The sequence below is a fragment of the Biomphalaria glabrata genome, chromosome 6 (genome assembly GCF_947242115.1).
Source record: "Biomphalaria glabrata chromosome 6, xgBioGlab47.1, whole genome shotgun sequence".
Taxonomy (NCBI): Eukaryota; Metazoa; Mollusca; class Gastropoda; family Planorbidae; genus Biomphalaria; species Biomphalaria glabrata.
Genome location: NC_074716.1, coordinates 14,411,738 through 14,436,159, shown reverse-complemented (window position 1 = coordinate 14,436,159; position 24,422 = coordinate 14,411,738). Strand labels below are relative to the sequence as shown.

The window sequence follows — 24,422 nt, the reverse complement described above, 5'->3', positions numbered from 1 at the left end:
CCACAAACAAACGACATGGGACACCCAATACAGAATTGTCTCACGATACAAAACTCATGGCAATCCATCGCGTGTGTGTTTTTCTATTTATTTTTTTATATATTTTTCCAAAATAACTTTTAATGAACTACTATCGTTGTTTTTCAAAGGTACTAATTACAATCTATTATGTATTACACTAAACATTTATAGAATAAAGGTAATCTTGGAAAAGTCATATTGATATGGTCGCCACTTAAATGCACACATTGCACAATAGGCAGGGGCGGACTGGCTAAATGGGCATTCGGGCAAATGCCCGGTGGGCCGGTATTCAAATGGACCGGTAGAACCACAGTAACACTCTTCGTTTTTGAAGTCACGTCAGCATTTTGTAAGATAGGGGCCGTATGAATGCCACTATGGCACGTTATTCAAATCTTAAAGGTTTTATAGTATTCACTTACAAAAAGGGCCCTCTCTGAGCGACGTATTGAAAACAAAATCTTTTACAGACTCTACTAGGGCCTACTAATTTAATCGTACACATTTTCCGAAATAATGTAATAGCCTACATCTGTCGACATTGCTGCTAGTAGGCTTCATTCTGGTATGGACCCGATGGTACAGAAATGCCCTGGCCGAATTTTGACACCCAGTCCGCCCCTGACACTAGGCAGCGGCGACCCTGGTAACTGATAAAAGGAATAGTAAGTAGAAAAAGGGATTTTCTTTTAAAAGAAGAAAGATTAGGAATGAAAGGTACGGAGAGTATGCTTCCTATTTGTGATCTATCCATAACACGGTTTTCCCTTGTTATTTGTCTCATTTTGTTTGTTACATTGAGGTGAAAGGCTCCGGAATAATTATCTGAACATCCCTTTGTCTCTATAACACGTAGAAGTGTTGACTGTGCTATGAATACATTTCAAGTCTCCCTATGCCAATGTCGTAAAGTTGGTTGCGGCATTTGATTCATCGTGATGTCAATCTTGGGTTTAAAAATAGAACACCTCGTGTCAAGTGGAAACCAGTGTATACAGTGTTATTGTCTAGGTCAAACGACGCATTGCCTCCCCTGACCTCGTCGCTCTTGCGTAATTGTGTTTAAATAATGCAAAGTGAGGGGGAAAAAACCCAAACGCTGGATTTCAATGTATGCTTTATATTCTGAGCTAATTAATCAAAATTATGTCGACAGAAAGCAGAATGTTCAAGAAGTGAAGAGGCCGGCTTGCACTGTGTGTACGGGGACAACAATGGATAGAGCCCCAGGGAATTTTCTAAAATTTACAATTTGTTTCAAAAATAAGAAAATTGTTATTTGACAGGTTCATTTTTTTTTCTATGGCGTCATTATTTTTCTTGATCTAAGGTATGTGTGGCTGAGTGTCATAAACCGTTTGGCTGTCAAGGGGGCTCGAGCTCGAACCTTGACATGAAGCTTCTGCCAGATGCCCCTCCCCCTCGAAAGCAATTTTTTAAAAAAGGTATATGAAGCTACCTCTAGACTAGTTTGGGGTATCTCACTCTAGTCTAGATCTTCATTTTGTTTTTAAAAAGGTATATGAAGCTACCTCTAGACTAGTTTGGGGTATCTCACTCTAGTCTAGATCTTCATTTTGTTTTTAAAAAGGTATATGAAGCTACCTCTAGACTAGTTTGGGGTATCTCACTCTAGTCTAGATCTTCATTTTGTTTTTAAAAAGGTATATGAAGCTACCTCTAGACTAGTTTGGGGTATCTCACTCTAGTCTAGATCTTCATTTTGTTTTTAAAAAGGTATATGAAGCTACCTCTAGACTAGTTTGGGGGTATCTCACTCTAGTCTAGATCTTCATTTTGTTTTTAAAAAGGTATATGAAGCTACCTCTAGACTAGTTTGGGGTATCTCACTCTAGTCTAGATCTTCATTTTGTTTATCAACATCGACGCAATCGAGGCTAGTGTGGACTTACAGCGTGATGAACAGTAGAAAATAGTGCAAGAGTAAGCACTAGACTGGAACCTACAGGGTAAGAGAAAGCCTGGAGATCAGTTGAACAAGCGGCAGAGACGGACATGGACACAACAGAGGGGAATAACCCAGGATAGAACCCGATGGCAAGGTACTCTCGCCACTGTATGCTCCATTGGAAGTCTAAAGGATTAGTTCAAGCTAGTGGAGGTACAAGCAAAGCAGAACAGATAAACAGCTCTATATTTTATATCCCGGATTTTTTTTTTAGGTCTGTTGTCCAGATTAAGTTATCAAAATGTTGACTTACTTGTTCTTTCAAAGTTTGTTTCGATAAAACACAAACTGATAACACATAGACCATGCATAGACCATATAGACCATAGACATAAATAAATATAGACTGGCCGAAGGAAGTAACTTCATGTAACTTGAAAACATGTATATCTATTGTATTCTGATTTCCGAATTATGAAAAGTTGCATGATCTTCATTCTTAGAGATTAAACAAAACTATTGTAATACTTATATAGGTTATGGCTGAAATAGATATGAATACTTAACCTTTATACTGCTCATAAATGCTGTATAATAAAGTACACAAAATTGCAAGTCACAAATTTTCGTTTCATAAAACTCTTTAATCGGCCAGTCTATATTTATTTATGTCTATGATGTAGACATAATTCGTGTTTTGAATGGAAGTATTTCCTTCAGAAATGAAGATTATAACCTCTAACCTCAAACCTTGTCTAGGATGACAAGAACGAGAAATAGAAAGTATAGTTCTGATAGTCTGGTCAAATTTAATACCCTACAACTAATTTATATAACCCATGGGCGTAGCCAGAATTTTTTTTCGGGGAGGGTTTTGGGGGGGGGGATCCCCCCCCCCGACCCCGACCCCCGCCGCGGAAAAAATGATATATATATATATATATATATACATGTATGTGTGTGTGTGTGTGTGTGTGTACATAATTAATCTTTATTACATTCTGACCCTTTCGGAAGACGTTTCTTGTTTATTGTAGACTCCACGCAAGGGGGTCTGGGGGAGTTCGCAGCGCTCCCCCAGCGTGGGGCGAAGCCCCGCCGCCGAGCACTGTTTCTGGTATTGAAAGACAACAAAATGCATATTCTGAGGTATCTACAGTGCATTATCTTGCTATTAAAAAGTTTTATTTCAAAAACCTAATGTGCTATTCTTACTGACTTAGACCCTCTCGCGCCGTTCGGCGCATTTTCCGGCAAGCTCTCATTTTGTGTGAGAACATGTCCCGCAAAACCTCATGCGACGCTCTGTCACAACCTTACTAAGGATTCGACTCCCAGTTCGGCATATGATTTCTTTGATTTAGACCCGATCTCTATGACTGACTCCTAAAATCTGTCTTAGCCATCTTTGTTGGGACACATTTAATGATTTTCAATTTCGGCAGAAGACTATTCACACTTTATTAATGGAGCCCAAGCCACTGGTAGAAATTTGTAACCTTTCTTGACTACGCTCTTGGAATTACATGCCTGTATTTCGCTTTAGATTTTATATCGAAAAGGAAAGTTTTTTCGTCAAATCATCTGTTGAGGGGTTTTAAACTAAGAAATCTCTGGAGTTTTGTTTTGTTTTCAATTCAAAACCCCATTTAGCTACGATCATAGAATTTGGTGACTGTAGTTTGCTTTAAAATAATATTGAAGAGAGAGGTTTTCAACTCTAAACGCTCTGTAAGGGAATTTTAAACTCAAAACCATCTGGAGGGGTTTTAAACTTTAAAGAAAAAGCCATCTGGAGGAGGGGGATTTAAACTCAAAACCCCTTTGGCTACGCTCATAGAGTTTATAGTGTGTAATTTGCTTTTTTTTATATTGAAGAGGTACTTTTTAGCTTCAGACCCCAACTGGAGAGGGGGGGGGGGTTAAACTCAAAACCCCTTTGGCTACGCTCATAGAATTTTGAGAGTTTAATTTGCTTTTTTTATATTGAAGATGGGGTTTATCGTAAATTTTGGAGGGGGTTTTAAAATCAAAATCTTCCTCAACTGTGCTGTTGGAATTTGGGGATTGTTGTTTGCATTTTGTTTTATTTTGTTTTATAGAAGAGGGGGATTTAACTGCAAAAACCTCTGGTAGTGGGTTTAAAATTCAAAAACCCCTGTAGGGGGTTTTAAACTCAAAGCCCCCTGGTAGAGGGATTTGTATCTCAAAACCCCCTGATAGGGGTTTTTTAAATCTCAAAACCCCCTGGTAGGGGGATTTAAACTCAAAACCCCCTGGTAGAGGGTTTTTAACTAAAAACTGCCTCGGCTGTGCTGTGGTAAGTGATGATTTAGTATTAAAATCTCACCTAAAATAAACAAAATGAAAGCAAAAATCAGTCACTTAATTCCGTTCCCCCCCCCCGCAGGGGGGGGATTTCATTTCGGGGGGGGGGTTTGAACCCCAAGAACCCCCCCTGGCTACGCCCATGAATATAACCTATATATATAAATGTGGGAAGCGTGGTCGAGAGGCTATGTACGCTTGAACTTGGCTTGGATACCTATGAAGGGGGCTCGAGGTTCGACACCCGACTCGGGTTGTGTTTACTGAGCGCCCATAGGCAGCACGGAAAACCTTAAGATACTCCCTCCCGCCACTGCCACACAAACGAGATTGGACCAAAGCGCTCCGAGCATGCTATAAGCATGAAGTAGCGCTGTATAAAAGAGATAATTATTATATAGGCCCTATACCCTCCTTCGTCGTCGAAGATGAGCTAATCTCTCATTTCTCATGGACTCGAAGAATGCTATAAAGTCCAAGCCTAGTTTTAAAATGCCGGCCACACGCATGACCAGCATATTACACATGCGTTGTTGATCTATTCTATATAGATCTAGAATAATGTTTGACGTATCAGTAAAATTAGAGTTCTCCTTTATAAAAGGACACCAAAGTTTCAGACCCCAAATATTGCACAGGGGCGTGAAGCCAATATACCAACATGATTGCTAGATATTTCTAAGCGAAGGTCAGGTAAATGAATTGCTAGAACGTGCCACAATATAGATCATACTCACTGACGCATGTAAAAAAAAATAACATAAGAATTTTATTACGCAACAGTCCTTATATCTTGATATGTGATGTGATGTGTGATATATCTGATATGTCTGCTTAGGTGATAATCTCTGCCACTAATTATCGAAACATTTGGTAGTAGCACAAACAACAGACACTTGTATAAATACTGAGCGTATTCTTACAATCTTTACTCTGTCATAGAACTGAACGTCTCAGTTACACGAAACATTGGCAGCTCTGAATTTCACGAGTCAAGGTGAACATGTCCTTTGCCTTTACGACAGCACTGGTAGTTATCTCCCTGTTGGCCTGCTCTGATGCTGCGCCCAGTGGCCATGACGAGAAACGAGAAGCAGTGAGCTTACTCAGTGGCACACCACTGGAAAACCTTAACTTGGATTTGCAAAATCTTTTGATGTTTCTGAAGCCGCTGATTATTAAGGTTCAGAGGTTGATTCGTCAAATATGTCCTAAAGTAGACAATGGGGGCTACAATGGAATGGCCTACTACAGCTCAGAAGGAGGCTACAATCGACAAGGCGACTACAATCCACAAGGCGACTACTTTGGCGACTACAGACCACCGAGCTACTCCGAACCTTCCCGAACATACAGAGACTACATGCCAGACGGTAACTACAAGGTAGATGGCGACTACAATGTAGACGGTAGCTACAAAGGAGACGCTGGCAAAGAGAACCCATTATGTCCCCTTCTAGAAGCAGTGTATAAGGTGCTAGAAAATCTCAAGAACGCTCTCTCTTCTGGTCAGGGGGGAAAACAAGGCACTGGAAACTACGACGCCAAAAAAGTTTACTACTGAACTCAAACAGATGAACAAAATAGTTCAATTTAAAAGATGAACATGAATGTTGATGTTCATTTTAATTTTGAATGGAATGGAATGTTGAACAAAGAAACTAAAAGATTAAAACTGAAAACTTATCAACGTGGTGTTGTTGTTTTTATTTTTTAGATTTTTTAAAAACATATGTTTCATCTTAGTAAATAATGATTTCATTTCTGTGACTTTAAATCAATGTGTAACATTGGAATTTTTGGAGATGTAAATAGAACTTATTTATGTCTTGCGGGATCCACTTGTTTATCACATTCCAAATAGTTTAACAAGCTACAAACTATATTTTTAAATATAGTACATATATCTATGCTTATGTAATTAAAAAAAAAAGCTTACTCGAAAGACGGGAAAAAACGAGAAAAAATTTTTGCTAACATTATTATTTCTCTCTTTCCTAATCGACGATGCCAACGTTGATTTGATTCCCATTAAACTAAATGGATTTTTGGATTTATAAACTTTAATTTGTGTTGTGTAAAAAGAGCATGCATTCTGATATAATTGAATACCAAACATAACATTTTCTGATGACAAACAACAAAAAGTTATTGAAGCTTAATCCTAACATGATAGTGAAATATAAATGAGCAAAATGAATAATTCTATCGGAACGAGAAAAAAACAATAACGGAGAGAAAGAGTTAATACTTTTAGCTAACAAGGTTTGAAGGATACGTACATTGTGCAAAGAGAATTAGATGAATTACAGAACTGGGAATCAATGTCTTTCCACCCAGAGAAATGACAGTTATTGAGAGTAATAAAAAAAAACTAAAACAAATCAATTCCACTTATCTTATTCACGGTAAACCAGTAGCACAGACTAAAAACGCAAAATACCTAGGTGTTATAGTAAATGAAAAACTGTCATGGAATCCCCATATTAATGAAAATATTTTTTAAAATCAAACAAAGCATTAGGGTTTATTAGAAGAAATTTCTATAAATCAAATAAGAACATAAAACTAAAATGTTATTTAACCTTTGTTAGGTCAATAATAGAATATGCATCCTCCGTTTTGGACCCCTCAACCCCTCAACTCAAGAAAACATTAAACAAAATAGAGCAGAAAGATTCATAACAAACTAATATTCACATTTGACTAGAGTAACACCTTTAGTAAAATCACTAAATTTAGAAAGCCTTCAGGATAGAAGACTTAAAAGTAAAGTAGCAATTATACATAAAACACTGAACCATAATCTTCAAATGCAAAAACAAAATTTAATAAAATACTTAGAAAGACACAAAGATTAAGCCACATCACTTGTTCCTTGAGCTAGGACTAATTTGTACAAATACTCCTTCTTCCCTAGTGCTATTAGAGCATGGAATGGGTTGCCTGAGTCAACCAGGAAAATCAGCGACTTGGCAGAATTTAAGTCATTGATTAATATGCATGTCTAGATTGATCTAGGGACACGAGTAGGACGTAATAATCTTCTATTTTGAAGTAACGTCTGCATTTCATAAGATAAGATAAGATAAGATACAGCCATATGCAAATTTTCGAAAGCACTGAGAAACGAAGAAGAGGAACTCGGAAACAAGAGTTACACTAGTCAATTATTAATAAACAATTCATAATAGAATAAACTATAATTCCGTAATAGAGGAATGTTAATTTTGTCGTGAAACTGAAGTAGTAAAATATTGAAAAATTATAAATTGCAGTGTGAATTAATTGGTTTTATTGTTTTGTTTTTGTATCATGGACAAATGTTTGAACTACAAGATTTCACTGACTTGATTCAAAAGTAATTGTATATTTCAAGAGATAACGTTCAGATATCTCAAAGTTATTTGTCATGAAACAAAACAACATGTACCACGCATATGGAGAGACTTTGTTCAAATAGTTATTGAAACCAACACATTCATTGCCTGCAGTTTAACCCTTGCTGGACCAGTTCGAACATATGTTTCTCTAACATGAGATTCCGTCATACAAGATTTATAAAGACTTAAATCAGTGTTTATCAAACTTATGCCGGTGGCGCCCCCCACCCCCACCCCCGAGAGAAAAGAACTGTGTCCCTCTTCGTACCCCATTTTGAGAGGACACAGCGCTCCCCAAAGTCCCCGTATAGTTAAGGGGAGGGGAAAGGGGCTTTAAGGATGTAATGAAAATCTTAAAGCCATAATTATAGCAACATTTTGTAATTTTATTTTACATAAATATTGACAATAAGTTTACAATAAAAACAAGGTTACAAAGAGAGTTTGTGTGGAAACACAAACTCAAAATCGGCCCCCGAAGTGGTCCACCCAGGTAGGCTTCAATATTTTCAGAAAAAACATCCGAATGAAATTATATCAAAGACAAATGAGAGATAAGAATGGAGAAAGAAGGTTGACAGATCTTGTGTGGTGCCCCAACGGTCCAGCAGATCAAAGGATAGGTGCAAGTGAATGCAAAGTTAGATGAGAACCTAGTCTAACTAGATCCCCTTTCAGACCTTGTGGTCTATAGGGCAGATGATGTAAAGTTCATCTGTTTTTTGTGGCCTACGGTTAACGAGGGTGTCATGTAGCCAGCACAACGACCAACCGCCATTACTTTTCCCCAACTAATGTCAGGTACTGGGTAGATTCAGATTTTCACTATCTTTTCTAGTTTACGAGATCTATACCCGACAGACGGACAGACGTACAGACGAACAGACATTTCACACAAAACTAATAGCGTCTTTTCCACTTTTGGGGCAGCTAAAAATTATGTTCTTTACATCTAGTCCATTTAGACTTTTTTTTTCAGAAATAGATGATTTTTAAGTGTTTTGTTACAGAAAAAGGTTCTGCCTGGAGATAGTATTTTAGAAAAGCAGGTTCCCCCTCCATCTAGCAATGGAGACTATTGGAGTGTTGTAAGCTCCTACTGCGGGCTCAGAGACGGAGCTTCAGGGCTCACAATTTACAAAGAAGATCACAAGTAAAAAAAAACGTTAAAGTAAAAAAAAAAATTAAAATTAGACCTTGAATTGAAAAGAGGCCACTCAGCCAGCCCACTCAGCCCACTCAGCCCACTATTCCATCAAGTCAATCTATAAACAGTCAAACAGATCAAATGAAGTGATAATCGCAAGATCATCTTCATGTTAAGTAAGACGTCTTACCGTGAAACCTTTTCAGTTTGGTCACACATAACGACCTAAAACAATCGGGAGAATTTTGAGAATTCTATCATAAACAAGAAAATAACAAAAAATTCTTTTTACAAAACAAAACTCACTCTGTCTGTCTGTCTGTCTGTCTATCTGTCTATGATTCTGTCTGGCCAATCGTTTGTACACGTTATTTCTCCGGCACCCAATCTCGGTTGAAGCTGAAATTCGCACAGATATTTCTCTTACCTGACAACAATGAAATCAATTTTGAAAAATTAATTATTGGAAATAAATTACATTTGTTTGGTATCTCAAACAAGGGAAAGAAATAGTACTTGACTGAAGTGGAGGCTTCAGCTGAATTAGTCCCATTTATACAACTCCCCCAGCCCCCCGAAAAAAAAAACTGGCGATGGCCATGCTATGTGCAAAGCTGAGCAAATCTAAAAGGGAAACAACAAATAATTAATTGTCAATACTAATAAATTATCAATGCTTCTGTATTCTGTGGACACACCATATACTCCATTGATGACAACTTCTTATACTATTTTCTCAAGGCACAGATTGTACACGAGCTCATACACAAACACAAAACACACACACACAAACAACTGGCCAGTTGAGCAGTCGAAGAGGAACAGAAGCTCGTGTTTGGTTTTGAATGACACTGTGAATACGTGACGTTAGTTTTACTTCAGTTTGTTGACAGCTATGTCAGGTTGACCACAATTATTTCATCCTTCTGCTCGAGATTGACTTTTATTCTAATACAGACTTAAAGCGTCCAAAAACAAGACGATAAAATGGGACATTTAAAAGTAACATCTTGTGGTTTAGCAAGAAAAACAATTTTAAAATTCTTTTAAAAACAAGATTACAAAGAGAGTTTGTGTTACACAAACTCAGAGGCGGCCCCCGTCGAAGTCGGATCCGTGTCGGATCTGCATATTCGCAAATAATATTCAAGAGGTGATTTAATTTTGATGGTCAAAAGTAATAATGTTTCAAAGATTCAATTACCGTAAATTTAAATTTAAATTAAATAAAAAATAGTAGATTAGTTTTAGTTTATAATAGCATTGCAATATTGATCAAAACGTTTGGAAATGAAAATCTACACTTTTTTTTTTACACTTTAAGTTTAGAAATTAAAATTCTACATCTTAATCTAGTCTATTTTAGTCTAAAATAGATCTAGAAATTCTAGATCTAGACTCTAAAATAATTTTAATTAGAATATAAATCCAGATCTAGATATACTGTAATAAAAATCTAGATCTAGTTTAAAAAATCTAGATTAGATCTAAATCTAGATATCATTCCTTTTTTAAACGCGAGTCACATAACGAGGCTTAATAAACATTACTATACCGAGTTCTTTTTTCATTTCTTTTGAAGAATTAATTCCATATAACGTCAGAGGGAAAAAAAACAACACTACGTCACACGGCCTAGCTAGACTAAAAATCGCATTCATCAATACGAGCCATTTATCGAGTGTTCATAGACATTGGTGCACCGAGTGCGTTCTTTTAGCATTTCATTTAAAGAATTCATTCCATATGACGTCAAAGAAAAAAAAACACTACGTCACACGGCTTAGTTAGACTAAAATATGTTTTCATCAATACGAGCAATTTTTCGAGGGTTAATAGACATTGGTGCACAGAGTGCGTTCTTTTAGCATTACATTTAAAGAGTCCATTCATATGACGTCGTGGAAAAAAAATTCCATTACCTCACAAAAGCGTAGTAGTACCGGTACCATAAAAAAAATGTCTTTATTTACACGAGATATTTAACGAGGGTTCATAGACATTGGTGCACTGAGTTCTAATAGAATTTATTTAAAGAGGATCAAAGCCGCGTTGTTTTTGCGTTTTGTCTGTCAGTCAGTCTGTCAGTCATCTTGATATAAAAAAATCAACAACTAAAAGTTATTAAAAATTGATTAACCATTAATTAAAGTTTCAAAACATCGCAAAAATTTTTAGGTATGAACACAATTGAAAAGTTTATATAATAGATTGTTCCGGATGTTTGTATAAATAGTAAAAGAAAAAGAGAATTTCAGATAAATGTAATACCGTTAATTAAATTTTTTGGATGGTTTCGTATAAATATTAGATGTACTACAGCCATGTGGAGAGATTTTCATACCTTACTTTGGTGTTTGGATTCTGTTTTCCTTAAAAATCGGAACATAATATTAAAGATAATTAGATTTTTTAATGTTTTAGGTAGAAAGTTAAATGTACTGTAAGAGAGAAGTGAGTTAAAATATTTTTCATAAAAATCCGTAAAAAGATTATTTCGTAAATGAGAAGATTATTTGTTTATTAATTAGAAGAGGGAGTTCAAACAATTATGTGGCGTTAGTAGATTTTTAAATAAATTCGGAAATTTCTGGCGACGATTTGTAAGAAACAAAATCCGGAACATTCTTTATCGATTACAAAACTTCTATGTTATGTTTCAGCAAGAAAATTAAGTCTAAAAAGTAATTTTCAGTAATCAATTCTAGTAAATTACTTTTTTTTAAAGCCCTGAACAACCTATTGTCGATATTTTTAAAATTTGTTTAAAGATGAAAATACGGAACAATTTGATATTGATAACCAAATTATAGTGACGCATTGTCAAATAATATAAGTGTAATATTAATAAATTATGCGATTTCAAACAATCATTAGGCATAATTCATGTTTTATAAAACAATATCCGGAACATTTTTACACTTAATGAAATATAAAAATTATTGTCCATCTTTGTTAGCATATTGTAACATTGCCTCCCTTACATTTACGTAATTTTTTAGAATTGGTGTATTTTTATGAAAAAATCGCTTGCATAATTAATTTTATAAATTAAACGGTTTGCTTTTAGAAAACCAAAAGTAGCCGTTGCACCTAAACTTTTCAAGCCGCATTTAATGATGAAATAATATTTTTCATATCTCTTCTAGTTTTCGAGATCTGAGTGTGACAGACGGACAGACGGACATTTTGCACAAACCTAATAGCGGCTTTTTCCCCTTACGGGGGCCGCTAAAAAACAAAGCTTATACGAAGTGTAATTGTATGAATTACTTTGGATAAGTCATGTCATTAAATTTGTTATAGATCTAGACCATCAACAATAAATCTGTGCGATTAATAATACTTTTACCAATTGTTTTTATTTAGCGCTATTTCATGTGTTTAGCTTTCTCACTACGCTATGATTCTATCACTGGTCTAGACCGGTTGGGAACGGGAGGGGGGTGGAAAGAAAGAAAGAAATCTTTGGGTGAATTTTAAAAGCATTTGTAAAAAAAAAAGGGGGGGTGGGGACGGCCTGAATTCGAACTTATGGCTCACTGTAGACAGTGTAGAGTCTGTGAAAGATGTTTTTAAACACGACGCTCAGAGGGTCTTTTTATAAGAGAATATTATAAAAACTTTAACAATTTGATATATAACATAGTGGCATCAATGCGGCCATTTCGGTGGCCTACCGGCCCATTTGGGTACCTGCCCACCGGGCATTAGCCCAAATGCCCATATAGCCAGTCCGCCACTGTTTACAATTAAGAATTTTCTTTGGTACGGAATCACCAATAATGCTGCAAACCAGATTGATAATATCGGTAAATCTGTACGTAGTAACGTACAGCAGTACAGACGAGGTGATGGAGATGTAGGAATGGCCTTAGTGGAATGGAACTCATCATTAACTCCACCTTCTTTAGTACATTGGTTTTTTTTTTTAAAGATAGAAACAATTGGGGATGGCATTTCCATGCCTAGACTTCTAATGGTTGAGAATAATCATAGTTGAGATGTTCGACCACACTCCCAGTAGATCATACTCTACGGATAAAGTTTACATTTTTTAATTATACAAATTATCGTTAAATATCAAGATCGCTATTACATTAATGAGCCCTTTTTCCGATGGCCATTTTTTTCGCTTTGTAAAAAAAAAAAGTAATTTTTTCTTGTGGCCATTTTTTCGGAAGCCAATTTAACGTTGTCAAATTTTCTAGAGGTATTTTTCCAGACACCCATAAAACTACAATGGCAACCCCTGCAGCCACGTTAGGGACTGTGGATAAAGGTTTCGATGGGTCGATTATGTCACGCGGGATCTGGGGAACTGGTATTTATTTTTTTATAAATTACAAACATTCTTTCTAATCTTATCTTATAAATTACAGCCTTTCATTCTTATCTTTTCTTTTAAATTACAAATTTTCTTTCTAATCTTATCTAATACATTACAGATTTTCTTTCGAAGACTAAGACTGCTTTATTGATCCTTACGGAAATGTGTAGTGATTACAAGGACTCTTGTACCATATAAAGACAACACAACAGAAAAATACACAGAAATACAACAGACACAACAAAAAGAGTTCATTCAGCGACTACAAATAGTCATCTTGGTCCTTTTCATGTTTCCTGATCAACGAGTGGCGTTGATATAGTCTTATCTTATAAATACATTTTTTCTTTCTTATCTTATCTTTCCTTCAGAGAAGAAGATAGTCACGTCCAACGTGTATCCATGTGTCAATCTAGTCGCGCGTGTTTATTAGGGACTTAAGGCATTAGGAAATAGCTCCAATATCAATTATGTTTTCTATTGAACATCATTTTTTTAATTTCTCAATACATCAAATGTATAGAAGTCGTAAGTTTAAATATCTATTCTTAACTACACAATTTTAAAGTCTTCGCATCTTTCAAGTATCTGCAAAGTATCTGCAAAGTATCTGCAAAGTATCTGCAAAGTATCTGCAAAGTATCTGCAAAGTATCTGCAAAGTATCTGCAAAGTATCTGCAAAGTATCTGCAAAGTGCGTGATTTTGTATCAATGTTTATTTCACTCATTTCTATTTTAAATTAAATAGAAACTTTCGTCACAACATGTTGGCCTAATACTGTAGGGTAAGTAAATATACAACATGTTGGCCTAATACTGTAGGGTAAGTTAATATACAACATGTTGGCCTAATACTGTAGGGTAAGTAAATATACAACATGTTGGCCTAATACTGTAGGGTAAGTTAATATACAACATGTTGGCCTAATACTGTAGGGTAAGTTAATATACAACATGTTGGCCTAATACTGTAGGGTAAGTAAATATACAACATGTTGGCCTAATACTGTAGGGTAAGTTAATATACAACATGTTGGCCTAATACTGTAGGGTAAGTAAATATACAACATGTTGGCCTAATACTGTAGGGTAAGTTAATATACAACATGTTGGCCTAATACTGTAGGGTAAGTAAATATACAACATGTTGGCCTAATACTGTAGGGTAAGTAAATATACAACATGTTGGCCTAATACTGTAGGGTAAGTAAATATACAACATGTTGGCCTAATACTGTAGGGTAAGTAAATATACAACATGTTGGCCTAATACTGTAGGGTAAGTTAATATACAACATGTTGGCCTAATACTGTAGGGTAAGTTAATATACAACATGTTGGCCTAATACTGTAGGGTAAGTAAATATACAACATGTTGGCCTAATACTGTAGGGTAAGTAAATATACAACATGTTGGCCTAATACTGTAGGGTAAGTAAATATACAACATGTTGGCCTAATACTGTAGGGTAAGTAAATATACAACATGTTGGCCTAATACTGTAGGGTAAGTAAATATACAACATGTTGGCCTAATACTGTAGGGTAAGTAAATATACAACATGTTGGCCTAATACTGTAGGGTAAGTAAATATACAACATGTTGGCCTAATACTGTAGGGTAAGTTAATATACAACATGTTGGCCTAATACTGTAGGGTAAGTAAATATACAACATGTTGGCCTAATACTGTAGGGTAAGTAAATATACAACATGTTGGCCTAATACTGTAGGGTAAGTAAATATACAACATGTTGGCCTAATACTGTAGGGTAAGTTAATATACAACATGTTGGCCTAATACTGTAGGGTAAGTAAATATACAACATGTTGGCCTAATACTGTAGGGTAAGTAAATATACAACATGTTGGCCTAATACTGTAGGGTAAGTTAATATACAACATGTTGGCCTAATACTGTAGGGTAAGTTAATATACAACATGTTGGCCTAATACTGTAGGGTAAGTTAATATACAACATGTTGGCCTAATACTGTAGGGTAAGTTAATATACAACATGTTGGCCTAATACTGTAGGGTAAGTTAATATACAACATGTTGGCCTAATACTGTAGGGTAAGTTAATATACAACATGTTGGCCTAATACTGTAGGGTAAGTTAATATACAACATGTTGGCCTAATACTGTAGGGTAAGTTAATATACAACATGTTGGCCTAATACTGTAGGGTAAGTTAATATACAACATGTTGGCCTAATACTGTAGGGTAAGTAAATATACAACATGTTTGCCTAATACTGTAGGGTAAGTAAATATACAACATGTTGGCCTAATACTGTAGGGTAAGTTAATATACAACATGTTGGCCTAATACTGTAGGGTAAGTTAATATACAACATGTTGGCCTAATACTGTAGGGTAAGTTAATATACAACATGTTGGCCTAATACTGTAGGGTAAGTTAATATACAACATGTTGGCCTAATACTGTAGGGTAAGTAAATATACAACATGTTGGCCTAATACTGTAGGGTAAGTAAATATACAACATGTTGGCCTAATACTGTAGGGTAAGTTAATATACAACATGTTGGCCTAATACTGTAGGGTAAGTAAATATACAACATGTTGGCCTAATACTGTAGGGTAAGTAAATATACAACATGTTGGCCTAATACTGTAGGGTAAGTTAATATACAACATGTTGGCCTAATACTGTAGGGTAAGTTAATATACAACATGTTGGCCTAATACTGTAGGGTAAGTAAATATACAACATGTTGGCCTAATACTGTAGGGTAAGTAAATATACAACATGTTGGCCTAATACTGTAGGGTAAGTAAATATACAACATGTTGGCCTAATACTGTAGGGTAAGTAAATATACAACATGTTGGCCTAATACTGTAGGGTAAGTAAATATACAACATGTTGGCCTAATACTGTAGGGTAAGTTAATATACAACATGTTGGCCTAATACTGTAGGGTAAGTAAATATACAACATGTTGGCCTAATACTGTAGGGTAAGTAAATATACAACATGTTGGCCTAATACTGTAGGGTAAGTTAATATACAACATGTTGGCCTAATACTGTAGGGTAAGTAAATATACAACATGTTGGCCTAATACTGTAGGGTAAGTAAATATACAACATGTTGGCCTAATACTGTAGGGTAAGTTAATATACAACATGTTGGCCTAATACTGTAGGGTAAGTTAATATACAACATGTTGGCCTAATACTGTAGGGTAAGTAAATATACAACATGTTGGCCTAATACTGTAGGGTAAGTAAATATACAACATGTTGGCCTAATACTGTAGGGTAAGTAAATATACAACATGTTGGCCTAATACTGTAGGGTAAGTAAATATACAACATGTTGGCCTAATACTGTAGGGTAAGTAAATATACAACATGTTGGCCTAATACTGTAGGGTAAGTTAATATACAACATGTTGGCCTAATACTGTAGGGTAAGTTAATATACAACATGTTGGCCTAATACTGTAGGGTAAGTTAATATACAACATGTTGGCCTAATACTGTAGGGTAAGTTAATATACAACATGTTGGCCTAATACTGTAGGGTAAGTTAATATACAACATGTTGGCCTAATACTGTAGGGTAAGTTAATATACAACATGTTGGCCTAATACTGTAGGGTAAGTTAATATACAACATGTTGGCCTAATACTGTAGGGTAAGTAAATATACAACATGTTGGCCTAATACTGTAGGGTAAGTAAATATACAACATGTTGACCTAATACTGTAGGGTAAGTTAATATACAACATGTTGGCCTAATACTGTAGGGTAAGTTAATATACAACATGTTGGCCTAATACTGTAGGGTAAGTTAATATACAACATGTTGGCCTAATACTGTAGGGTAAGTTAATATACAACATGTTGGCCTAATACTGTAGGGTAAGTTAATATACAACATGTTGGCCTAATACTGTAGGGTAAGTAAATATACAACATGTTGGCCTAATACTGTAGGGTAAGTAAATATACAACATGTTGGCCTAATACTGTAGGGTAAGTTAATATACAACATGTTGGCCTAATACTGTAGGGTAAGTAAATATACAACATGTTGGCCTAATACTGTAGGGTAAGTAAATATACAACATGTTGGCCTAATACTGTAGGGTAAGTTAATATACAACATGTTGGCCTAATACTGTAGGGTAAGTTAATATACAACATGTTGGCCTTCTACTGTAGGGTAAGTAAATATACAACATGTTGGCCTAATACTGTAGGGTAAGTTAATATACAACATGTTGGCCTAATACTGTAGGGTAAGTAAATATAGTTTAAGTAAATGTAGTGTCAGTCACTATAGCACCCTACTGGACAATAACGTTTAGATATAGAATCTATATGATAACTATTAATGTTTTGAAGACACTCAGAAACAATGTCTGGAATCCTACTTATGTATAGTTACAAGACGCAACTTGCGAGTGTGTACATTCGAAACATGAATATGAACAATCGGAACCATATGCTTTTAGATGAATCAGTTTCAAAGTAACTTTTTACAAAAATGTCAACAAAATAGCCAACGTCTTTTAGGATAATACCTCTTTCACACATATTGCTTTATGCGGACTCAATTAGGCTCCAAGATTACTTTGAACTTTTAGATATACGTCAGTTAATAAAGACACGTCTGATGACATCTGTTTGAGTCGAGATTCGGCTCAATGATGTGAGCTAATATGGAATGATATCATTTTGTAATATTCCTTCTAAAGTGATAATCTCTGCCTCTAATTAACGAAACATTTGGTAGTAGCACAAACAACAGACACTTGTATAAATACTGAGCGTATTCTTACAATCTTTACTGTCATAGAACTGAACGTCTCAGTTACACGAAACATTGGCAGCTCTGAATTTCACGAGTCATGGTGAACATGTCCTTTGCCTTTACGACAGCACTGGTAGTTATCTCTCTGTTGGCCTGCTCTGATGCTGCGCCCAGTGGCCATGACGAGAAACGAGAACCAGTGAGCTTACTCAGTGGCACACCACTGGAAAACCTTAACTTGGATTTGCAAAATCTTTTGATGTTTCTGAAGCCGCTGATTATTAAGGTTCAGAGGTTGATTCGTCAAATATGTCCTAAAGTAGACAATGGGGGCTACAATGGAATGGCCTACTACAGCTCAGAAGGAGGCTACAATCGACAAGGCGACTACAATCCACAAGGCGACTACTTTGGCGACTACAGACCACCGAGCTACTCCGAACCTTCCAGAACATACAGAGACTACATGCCAGACGGTAACTACAAGGTAGATGGCGACTACAATGTAGACGGTAGCTACAAAGGAGACGCTGGCAAAGAGAACCCATTATGTCCCCTTCTAGAAGCAGTGTATAAGGTGCTAGAAAATCTCAAGAACGCTCTCTCTTCTGGTCATGGGGGAAAACAAGGCACTGGAAACTACGACGCCAAAAAAGTTTACTACTGAACTCAAACAGATGAACAAAATGGTTCAATTTAAAAGATGAACTTGAATGTTGATGTTCATTTTAATTTTGAATGGAATGGAATGTTGAACAAAGAAGCTGAAAGCTGAAAGATTAAAACTGAAAACTTATCAACGTGAGTTTGTTGGTTTTATTTTATTTTATAATTTGTTTTTTATTCATAGACAAATGATATTCATTTCATCTCTGTGCCTTAATGCAAATCAATCTGTAACATTTAGAATTTGTTAGCAGTAATTAGAAATATGTCTATATCTGCTTGATGATCACATTCAAAGTAATAATAATAATGAGGCTTGGCTTGTTTTTGAGTCCGAAGATTAATGAGGAATGCAGTATTTCCCGTGGCTACGCAGCCCCAGCTGCGACCAACATATTTTGCCACCTGTAGCGCAGGCATAACTATTGTCCGCCGGTGGTCGATTTAGATTTTTTTTCCCAAATAGTTCAACGAAAAATAACTACAAATTATATTCTAAACAAGTTTACAAAGACAGTTTGTACGGACATATAAACTCAAAATCGGCCCCGGAAGTGGTCACCCAGGCAGGTAAAAAGGCAGGTATCAATATTTTCAGAAAGAACATCAGAATTAAATCATATCAAAGACAAATGACAGAGAAAAGAATGGAGAAAGAAGGTTAACATATCTTGTGTGCTGCCCCATCGGTCCAGCAGACCAAAGGATAGGTGTAGGTCTATACAAAGTTAAATCGAACCTGGCCTAACTGATGTTTTATAATTGATAATTGTTTTGTAAATGGTCAATCTCTTATTCAAATCCTCAAAAAAAGAAAAAAACATTTCTGAAAAAAAAAAAATTCCTTTAGTTAAGTGTTCTATGGGTGTAATATAGCATTGCAATTCACGCGATAATATGAAAACCTACTTATTAATTGTTGTTTTAAATTATGTTTAATTTATATACACACTAAATAGATTTTTTTCTCTAAAAAAAAAGTAAACATTATTTATGAGCAAATGTAGCAGTTAGTAGGACAGAACTTACATAACGTAGCAATACAAATGTAAAAAAAAAATATTTTTAACAGAAGTCTAAAACCATTTGCATAAATGTGTTAAAAATATGGTTCCTATCTTAATTCTCCTACTAAAGAGCCTACAGTGTTTGTTACTACTAATAGTGAATAGTTGTAAAAGTGGTGAATTTTTATGAAAAAAAACTGCTAGCATAAGTGATTTAAAAAAATTAAAATTTTCGCTTTTAGAAAAGAAAAAAGTAGCCGTTGCATCAGAACTTTGAATGCACTAAAATATTATGATGTCGGATATTCACTATCTTTTCTAGTTTACGAGATCTAATCGGGACGGACAGACAAACAGACAGATGGACAGACATTTCACACAAAACTTATAGCGTCTTTTCCCCTTTCGGAGCCGCTAAAAATAATAGAAGTAAAAGATTAATCTGCGATTATGAAATTTTGGTCTTGGGTTCCTCTAGAAAAGAAATACTTGAAAGATGATACAAATCCGAGGGAAAATATTAAAATATTTAGTAACATTATTAATACTATTGTTAACAAAGATGCAGTCATATCCAAATTTTCGAAAGCACTTCGAAACATTATTTAAATTTTGATAGATATAAAAAAAAAATAATAATAGCATTTAGAAAAATACAAACGTATATAGGCTATATGTATATATATATATATATATATAATATATATATATATCATGGGCGTAGCCAGGGGGGGGTTCTTGGGGTTCAAACCCCCCCCCCGAAATGAAATCCCCCCGGGGGGGGGGAATTGAATTAAGTGACTGATTTTTGCTTTCATTTTGTTTATTTTAGGTGAGATTTTAATACTAAATCATCACTTACCACAGCACAGCCGAGGCAGTTTTGAGTTAAAAACCCTCTACCAGGGGGTTTTGAGTTTAAATCCCCCTACCAGGGGGTTTTGAGATTTAAAAAACCCCTATCAGGGGGTTTTGAAATACAAATCCCTCCACCAGGGGGCTTTGAGTTTAAAACCCCCTACAGGGGGTTTTGAATTTTAAACCCCCTACCAGAGGTTTTTGCAGTTTAATCCCCCTCTTCTATAAAACAAAACAAAAAAATGCAAACAACAATCCCCAGATTCCAACAGCACAGTTCAGGAAGATTTTGATTTTAAACCCCCCTCCAAAATTTACGATAAACCCCATCTTCAATATAAAAAAAGCAAATTACACACTCAAAATTCTATGAGCGTAGCGAAAGGGGTTTTGAGTTTAACCCCCCCCCCCTCCAGTTGGGGTTTGAAGCTAAAAAGCACCTCTTCTATATAAAAAAAAAGCAAATTACACACTATAAAATCTATGAGCGTAGCCAAAGGGGTTTTGAGTTTAAATCCCCCTCCTACAGAGCGTTTAGAGTTGAAAACCTCTCTCTTCAATATTATTTTAAAGCAAACTACAGTCACCAAATTCTAAGATCGTAGCTAAATGGGGTTTTGAATTAAAAACAAAACAAACAAAAAACTCCAGAGATTTCTTAGTTCAAAACCCCTCAACAGATGATTTGACAAAAAAACTTTCCTTTGCGATATAAAATCTAAAGCGAAATACAGCCATGTAATTCCAAGAGCGTAGTCAAGAAAGGTTACTAATTTCTACCAGTGGCTTGGGCTCCATTAATAAAGTGTGAATATTGAAAATCATTAAATGTGTCTCAACAAAGATGGTTAAGACAGATTTTAGGAGTCAGTCATAGAGATCGGGTCTAAATCAAAGAAATCATATGCCGAACTGGGAGTCGAATCCTTAGTAAGATTGTGACAGAGCGTCGCATGAGGTTTTGCGGGACATGTTCTCACACAAAATGAATTACGCAAAATAAGAGTTGCGGAAACAGCATTTATAAGATAAGATCTCGAATTTCAAGCCTGGCGTCGATATCTTGGTGGTTTTGCTGTGTATGTCTGCTTTGGAATGGGGCGTGCAAAAGACATTTTACACCTTAGAGTCGGATTGAAGCGCCAGGATTCATTCGACCAAAGGCCTCATCTCTCAAAAACTTTTTAAAACTTCTAGAAAACAATGTTCAGAGGGTAAACTGTGTCTAACATTCGGACAAGGGGACTACTACAAACGTCGGTTAAAACACGAAAGAAAACCTCTTTCACCTGGCAACCGTTGGTCATCAGAAGACTGAGTACCACCTGGACACTAGACTAAAGGCTTACAACCCCGAATTTACTAAGACTACATGTCAATGGATGACCACATTGAAGATGACGGCTACATGTGTCAGAGGTCACTTCATTAGCAGCCTTATTGACGGTGGGAAGAGGTAAGTTATGCAGTGCAGATAAACGGCATTGTCGTCAGTTGTCTTGTATAGGACAGACGACTCCAGAATGCTAGAGTGAAAAGACGTGTTAGACCAAGAGTACAGGGAACCCTTGTTGAAAAGTCCGACAATATCGGAGGAATGTATGACGGGAAAGTCCTGTACATCAAGTCAGTAAAATAAAAAAAAAATACTTTTTAAAAAAAAATCCTCACTTATATTGAGTGAAATTGCAACAATTATTTTAATCAATCGTGCTGTTAGTTTTTTAATACATCTAAACTAGCCATGGGCGTAGCCAGGATTTTTTTCGGGGGGGGGGGGGGTAGGGGGGGATTTTTTTCGGCCCCCCCCCCAGAAAAAAAATGTTTGTATGGATGGATGTGTGTGTGTGAGTACATAACTAATCTCTATTACATTCTGACCCTTCATTCTTTTGGAAGACGTTTAATGTACCCTAGAATAGGTTCTTCCTGGAGTAAGTGGAAAAATTGTAGACTCCTCGCCCTCGCCAGCAAGGGGTCTGGGCGAGCGCTGAGAGCTTGGGGTTTTCAAACTTAAAACCCCCTGGTAGGGGTTTTAAAACTCAAAACCCCTGGTAGGGGGTTTTAAACTCAAAACCCCCTGGTATGGGGTTTCAAACTCAAAAGCCCTTCGTAGGGTGTTTCATACTCAAAACCCCTTTGGCTGTGCTATGGCAAGTGATGGTTTAGTATTAAAATTTCACCTAAAATAAACAAAATTAAAGCAAAAGATCAGTCACTAGACTCCGACACCCCCCCCCTGCGGGGATTTCATTTCGGGGGGGGGGGGATTGAACCCCAAACCCCCCCTGGGTACGCCCATAAAACTAGCTATAATACATGTGTGCCATTTGTAATGGAGTGTGTGTGTATTTCTATGGTGACGGTGAAAAGAGGTTAGATTTTATTCAAAATATAATTTTTATATTATTACTAAAACCTATTACATTGATGTCATTTTATCTCAAGCTGATCTTGGTCTTATGAGAAAGAAGTTATTCAAGTTATTTAAATTTTTATAAGTTAAGATTTAATACGCCTAGAGCTGTTTAGTTTTCTACCAGCATTTTGGTGCTACAAGTCAACGACCGTCTACAACACAATTGGAAATATTTTATTTATTGTTTTTGTTTTGCACAACTCAGCTTTCATGCTCAGTGCGCTCTGGTCCAATCACTTTTGTGGTCCAGTTGGGGAGGTGGGAGTGCGCTCTGGTCCAATCACTTTTGTGGTCCAGTTGGGGAGGTGGGAGTGCGCTCTGGTCCAATCACTTTTGTGGTCCAGTTGGGGAGGCGGGAGGGGTATGTGGAAGAAGGTTTCCGTGCTGCTTTTTCAAAAGCTATTAAAAAAAAACGTTGCTCGAGTCTGAATTCGAACTAGAGCTTACACAATGGAAGACCAACGTGTTTGCTACTGAGCTATTCAAGTGCTCATAAAAACATAAGGTATATAGTCTATAATTGTTAGTTTCAGTTTTTTTTACCAATGCCCCAATTCTTTACAGAGGGCTAATCTCCCCTTAGCTAAGCACATTTTCTTTATAAAACAAAATTAATTAATTATGACTAGTTGCTTAATTGGTTACATTTTTATTGATTCGTGTGTTGTCATCGATAATGAAAAATGTTGGCAAGTCTCACCTTGATGGGAAGTAGGAGAAATAACGTGTACAAGATTCCACCCAGACAGACAGACAGACGGAGTGTTGATATAAGCTTTGTAAAAAAAAAAGTGGGGGGGGGGACTTTGATTTCTAGCGACTAACTCTTGAACGGAAGTTTAAATACAAGCACAAGCCAAAACACACTCGCAGACACACTTGAAGTCGTGTTTAAAAATAAAAGAATAGAAAAATTGGTCAACAGGTTATTGTAAAACAAAAAAACAAATAAGTAAAGTTCCCCTATCAGACCATGCGGTCTCTGGATGCATAAAATATTCATCTTTTTGTTTTTGGTATAGGCCTAAATAATTTAACATTATTTTGTAAATGAGACTAACGGGCAGATGGACACCCAGAAACTAAAATCGTTAAATGAATTGTTTACAGTACTAATACAGTGCTTGTTACATTAACACAATAATAATAAAATGTAGACATAGTTTTAAAACAATGGTCTTACCTCAACCTCTAATAATCCCATAATTCAAGAGTTCAGTTCTACAAGTAAGGTTGTATACTGCAGCAAAGTATTACGAATGTTTACAACCTCAAACTTAATAGTTGGCAGGTCATTTTGTTTCTAAAACTTTATCAGGGCATTCTTATTTTCCTATTTTCATAAGGGCGATGTATTATTTAGATCTACTATCCAGCTCAATGAAATAAAAAGCGTAACCGAGTTAATGTAGCGATTGACAGTTCTAGTCCTAAATGAGACAGCGGCGGATCTATTGTTTCTTACCGAGAGTGGGCCCACTGTCTTAAAAGGTCTATAAGAACACGACTCTGAAGAATAAAGGAAGTAAGAGAAATGACTTCAGGAAACATACT

The 24,422-nt window shown here is 36.0% G+C and overlaps 1 protein-coding gene across 2 annotated transcripts in view; it reads right to left on the bottom strand.

Moving 5' to 3' along the window:
* The window catches only part of LOC106052656 (uncharacterized), a 36,755-nt gene extending 12,333 nt beyond the window's left edge, over positions 1-24,422 (bottom strand). For both annotated transcript variants that reach the window (XM_013208084.2, XM_013208085.2), the window contains exon 1: positions 24,052-24,422. In XM_013208084.2, the coding sequence (XP_013063538.1) occupies positions 24,052-24,072 (21 nt within the window). In that variant the 5' untranslated portion in view covers positions 24,073-24,422. The remainder of the gene's footprint in view (positions 1-24,051) is intronic.